At 59.4% G+C, this 5,645-nt stretch overlaps 1 protein-coding gene across 1 annotated transcript in view; it reads right to left on the bottom strand.

Annotated features, from left to right (window-relative positions):
• Nucleotides 1-394: 394 nt before the first annotated feature.
• Nucleotides 395-5,645, bottom strand: part of RHOC (ras homolog family member C) — a 21,575-nt gene continuing 16,324 nt past the window's right edge. Inside the window, exons 3-6 of the mRNA XM_005859993.2 lie at nucleotides 3,045-3,208; nucleotides 2,414-2,534; nucleotides 1,975-2,105; nucleotides 395-1,053 (exon numbers count right to left, since the gene is read on the bottom strand). Coding sequence (XP_005860055.2) covers nucleotides 880-1,053; nucleotides 1,975-2,105; nucleotides 2,414-2,534; nucleotides 3,045-3,200 — 582 coding nt within the window. The 5' untranslated portion in view covers nucleotides 3,201-3,208 and the 3' untranslated portion in view covers nucleotides 395-879. The remainder of the gene's footprint in view (nucleotides 1,054-1,974; nucleotides 2,106-2,413; nucleotides 2,535-3,044; nucleotides 3,209-5,645) is intronic.

The raw sequence follows: 5,645 nt of genomic DNA, 5'->3' as shown, positions 1-5,645 counted from the left end.
CGTGTCCATGTCTTCTTGGCCTGGTCCCTGCTTCCAAAAGCCCCAAGCTGACCCCACAGAAGAGGGGACACTACCCAAGGCCATACCACCTCTCCCTAGAGACCAACCCAGCCCCCACGACCAGGGGAGGAAACCCAGTGGGAGGTGGCAGGGAAGCCACCCACAGGCTTCTAAGTTTAGCCTCTGCTCCAGACCACTCCCCTCACCCGCCCCCAAGGCCCAGAGCCAGGCATGACCTCATCCTTTGCTCCTAGACTCCACCCTGCCTGCCAGAGTCCTGCCTTTGCAAACAGGGGCCGGCCTGGTTAGCAACTAGAAAAAGAGGAGGAGAGACGGGACTACAGGCTCAAGGCCAACACAGAGACCAGAAGAGAAAGACAGGAAGCTGCTCATATACATGTTGAAGCCTGTGGCCCTTTTATTCATGCCCCCCAGCAGGTATAGCCAGAAAAGGGCCCCTGCCCAAAGCAGAAATACCAGGGCCCAGGACTCTGGGTTACATCCTCCAAATCCCCTTCCCCAGACATGTGAGCCAGGAGTGTATAAAGTGCTGGTGTGAAGATCCTCCGGGGAAGGCCAAAGGGACCCAGAGCCCCACCCTACACCCGGGGAAGCAGCAGAACTCTGCTCCAGGAGGGCGGGGCACAGCCCTAGGCTCCCAGAGTGCCGGGAGGGAGGGCCTGCCACCGCCACTGCCACCACCACTGGGGCTGGGGCCTTGGGAGACCCGATGCAGTCCTGGGCTGGAGGGAACTGGAAAAGGGAACCTTCAGCACGGAGCCCTAAGAGGATGGGGCTTGGGGGTGTTCCTGCGCCCCTGTGAAGGGACTCGAGGTGGGGATGGAGGAGAGGCCTGTGTGTGTGTGTGGGGGGGTGGTCTCAGAGAATGGGGCAGCCCCTCCGGCGCTTATTCTTGCGGACCTGGAGGCCAGCCCGAGTGGCCATCTCGAACACCTCCCGCACCCCCTCCTTGGTCTTGGCTGAGCACTCGAGGTAGCCAAAGGCACTGATCCTGTTCGCCATGTCCCGGCCTTCCTCAGATCGCACAGGCTCCTGGAGGATGGAAGGTGAGAAGTCAAGGGAAGCTGGTGGCCAGGTGCATCTCACTGCCACACCCTTAAGTGCAGTAACTAGAAGAAACATCTCCAGCCCTAACCCGCAAAGCACCTAAGCCCCGACACCCTGCCGCGGCAGGACCAGCGACCCAAGACTCAATGTTTATGTCAAAACTCTCTCCATCGCCCTAGACCCACGCTACATCCTTCTGTTCCTGAATAGGCATCAAGCCCCTCCGAACGGACCCCCCTGCCTCCATGCTCGCTTTCTTACAACCTTCGCTGTGTGGCTGCCAGAGTAACGTTCCGAACACAGACCTGACCACACCTGTCCCGTTTGAAACCTCAGGGTAGTCCAGCGGTTCTCAACCTGTGGGTCTCGACCCCTTTGGGGGTCGAATGACCCTTTCACAGGGGTCGCCTAAGACCATCGGAAAACACATATATAATTACATACTGTTTTTGTGATTAATCGCTATGCTTTAATTATGTTCAATTTGTAACAATGAAATTGGGGGTCACCACAACATGAGGAACTGTATTAAAGGGTCGCGGCATTAGGAAGGTTGAGAACCACTGGGGTAGTCCATGCTCCTTATTCTGGGGTAAATGAATCATTTTCTCTGATAAATGAATCCTGGCTAGAGATCCACTTACCAGGTCTCCTGATGAGCCAGCTCCCTCCCTCTGGGCCTTTCTTTCAGCCACTTACAATGGAATTTCTTATTCATCTTAATAGCCCCAACCACAGACCAATAAACCAAAATGCCAAGTGACCTTGGACAAGTCACTTCATTCTCCGATGGCTACCCCTCTGGTTCTCCCTCACCAGGGTGGGAGGCGGGTGCCACCACCCCTCTGACAGGGCAGTCCCCTGGAAAGAAGGCTCCCTTCGGCCCCAGCCTGGCCGCCCACCCACCTGCTTCATCTTGGCCAGCTCCCTCCGGGTGTGCTCGTCTTGCCGCAGGTCCTTCTTGTTGCCCACGAGGATGATGGGCACGTTGGGGCAGAAATGCTTCACCTCCGGAGTCCACTTCTCAGGAATGTTTTCTGCACAGACAAGACCCAACAGGTGTTGGTGCCTCCACTTAGACTAGAAAGCCCCCCTCCCTGAAGCCCCCGGTCTCCCCACAGCAGAGTCTTAGAGGGTGTTCAGCATGACAGTCCCTTTTACAGCTCAAAACCTCTCCCCTGAGCCCTCCTAAGGGCCAGAGTTCCCACGGTGAAGGAAGCCAACAGCCCCCCGCACCCCTCCCTACAGCCTCCGCTGCCTAGGATGGCGGAAATCAGCCAAGGCAAGAGCGACCTCGGGTTGGTTGGTTCCAAAGGGTTCTGGTCCCCTCCCTCCAGGCCCTCACCCAGGCTGTCCGGGCTGTCGATGGAGAAGCACATGAGGATGACATCAGTGTCTGGGTAGGAGAGCGGCCGGAGGCGATCGTAGTCTTCCTGCCCAGCTGTGTCCCAGAGGGCCAGCTCCACCTGACACACAGGGCCGGTGAGAAGCCAGCCCGAGGGCCCTAGCCACGCCCCCACCCTGCCACCGAGGGGGCCTCACTGAAGCCACTGGTCCTGGAGGCTCCATGAACATCCACTGAGCACCTGCTCCGTGCCAGGAACAGTGCCGATCACTGTCACCCACCACCAATTAGGTGAGTTTTTAAAAAATCCTGAGACATCAGCGCTTCATCTTTGTGCTGCTTATGAATCGCCACTGTGAGCGTCAGTTTTATTGAATCCTCACAACCACCCTTTGAAGGAGGCTTTATCATTCCCCCCATTTTGCAGTTGGGGGAGCGTGAAGCTCAGAGGCGAAGGGTCCCTGTGTAGGGAACCGAGAGGTGCGTCTAGATCTCCTGGCTGCACTTGCACTTCCTGACTGTCATTGGTGCCAGCAGGGAGGGTGCAGCGAGGCCCTGGTGGTGAAGAAGGACATGCTGCGTGCAGTGTTGGGCGGGGTCCCCGGTGCCGTGGGAAGGGGCTCTCCTTCACCTGCTTGCCATCCACCTCGATGTCCGCGATGTAGTTCTCGAAGACGGTGGGGACGTAGACCTCTGGGAACTGGTCCTTGCTGAAGACGATGAGGAGGCAGGTCTTCCCACAGGCCCCGTCGCCCACAATCACCAGCTTCTTTCGGATCGCAGCCATGGCTGGGGCTGGCAGGGGAGAGGCAGTGGGGATTTGGGGAGAGGCCTCATAAGTCCAAAAGCATTTCTCTGGGCCCCCCAAGACCTCCCCGGAAGCCGAAGCATCCCGAAAAAGGAGGGCAAGGGGCTTGCACAGGCCTGTTCTTGCTAAGAACCAACTGCTCGGGCAACTGGGCTCGAAATTCCTTATCTCGGAGTCAGGGACAGGTCTCCCCCCGATGGGTGAGAACACAGAAGTGGGAGGTAGAAAACCCAGCCACGTGGGAGCCAGACAACATGAGTTCTGACCGGATCCACTCGCCCACTGGGGTCCTGGACACCTAGAGGGGGTGCTCAGGGACATGGCCAAAGAGCCAGACTTCACTTGTTACCGGGGATGCTGATACCATCTAGAACACACTGTCCCTCACCCAGCACAAGTCATGCCCACCCGGTCACCGACTGAGCGGTTCCTCTCCAAGGCCACGGGCCAGAACAACAGGCGACCAGGTGGTAGGTGGGTAAGGGAAACTGGGGGGGGTGGGGGGGGGCATTTTGACAAAAGTCACCTCCCTCGGTCCCCAGAAGCCTAGAAGGGAAATGGAGAGCTTCCTATTTTGACAAATTAGGAAAGTGAGGCTCAAACACGCATTCAGCGGTCATGACAGGGATGGCACTCTCAGCAGGGCTGTGTGACTCCATCGAGTCTACGTATCATCCCCGAGGTGGGAAAGAGCAGAGGGAGGGAAGCCCAGACAGAGGGCAGTGGCAGCCGCCAGCCGGCTTCCCTGGCCCACCCCATCCCGGTTCCCAAAGCCCGTCACACAAAGGAGGCTCAGTCCCCACGGTGCCCACAGCCCACATTCGGGCAGCCTGCCGTCCTCCCCCTCCCTCCTGGGCCTGGCAGCCACACTGGGTCACTCAGCCTCAGGCAGGGGACAATGACCACACTGTAGGGAGCCACACATCCACCGCAGCGGAGCGGCTGAGAATAATCCACCGGGGAGTCACCTCCACCCACTCCGCGGAACAGCCCCTTCCTCCCCTCTGTCCAGCCAGTTCACCCAAGGCCCTGCCCACCCCTCCCTGTGACTCAGGGCGAGGAGTCAGCTTCCTGGGGTTTCCATGCCCCCCCCCTCAGTGAGCATCTGCACAGTTCATCACACCTTCCCAGCTTCCCTGCCCCTGAGCTGAGCCTCCCTTCCTGCCCCCCAGGGGAGAGGAGCTGACCTCCAGGTGGCAGGCCTAGAGGAAGAGGGAGTCCGGACTGTTGGGACTGCTGCTGGGAGGAGCTCCCCCAAACGGAGACAAATGAGGGCCAGTCCCAGCAGCAAACAGGCAGGGAGTCGTCAAGAAAGAAGGAGATGGTAACCTGATCTCTGCCCAAAACCTAGCTTTTTCTCTTTGTCCCACATCCTGTCAAACTGGGCTGAACTCCTTTTCTCCCCACACACCACCACCTCACAGCCCTGCCTTGGTCGGCCTCGTAGGAGGCGAATATTCCAGCCCAAGGCTCCTTATCTCGGACAGCGGGGTCCTGGTGGCCTCCCTCCCCTACACACACAAGCTGGGATGAGGGAAGCAGATATGAGTCAGAGAGAATTTATAGTTGAGGACACAGCCACACTCTCCCCGCCTGGAAGGGGGCTCTCCCTGACACCCCAAAAGACAGGCAAGAGGGCCTTCCCCATGCCAGCAGATCTCCGCCAAAAATGAAAACCATCCTTCAAAAAGGTGACCAGCTCCCAGGCGACCAGCTCCCCCGGCCCCCGGCCCCGAGTTCCATCGGTCAGCTGTGTGGGAACAGGCTGGGGTGGTAGCCCAGACATGGATGGAGGGCGATCACCAGTGGCTCAGGCTTCGGCGTGCCAGTGCCCTCCCCCAGCAGGGCAGTTTAGGTGGCACGGGCGGTGGGGCCAGGGCATACGGTAAGTGGCCTGGAGCCTTTCCCTCGAGGCTCCGGCTGGCCCAGGCCAGGACTCTAAGGACGAAGGCCAAGAGGGCAAGGACAACAGCTCCCCAAGAGAAGCAGCCCCAGAGAAACTGCCGCACAGACCCTAGGAGGGGCCACGAAACCGCCAGGAATGGAGCCTGGAACTCCTGGGCCTCCCCTGAGACAAGGCAGACATCCACCCCGTCCTCATTCTCTCCATTTCCAGATGACCCGGCCCGCCGTTCCCCGCCAGCCACCCTGAGGTCTAGGGCAGGAATCCGATATCTCCTCCTCAACTTTAAAACCAGAGCTCGGCCTCGGGTCTCCCAGCCCAGACCAAGTTGGGAAGGGGGAGGGGGAGGGGCAGGGTTGGAAGAAAGGAGTTCCTTACACACTCACACTCACACACACACACACACACGCACGCACGCACACGCACAAAGGAGCTGGATCCCTCCAGCTCCCCCAGCCTCCCGCCCGGCGGCTCCGGGAGCCGTCTAGGGCGGTGTCCAGACCCCGCAGAGCCTGGCAGCC

The sequence above is a fragment of the Myotis brandtii genome, unplaced genomic scaffold (genome assembly GCF_000412655.1).
Source record: "Myotis brandtii unplaced genomic scaffold, ASM41265v1 scaffold131, whole genome shotgun sequence".
Lineage (NCBI taxonomy): Eukaryota > Metazoa > Chordata > Mammalia > Chiroptera > Vespertilionidae > Myotis > Myotis brandtii.
Note: the sequence above shows the minus strand (reverse complement) of the source record. Positions and strands in the feature narration are given on the sequence as shown.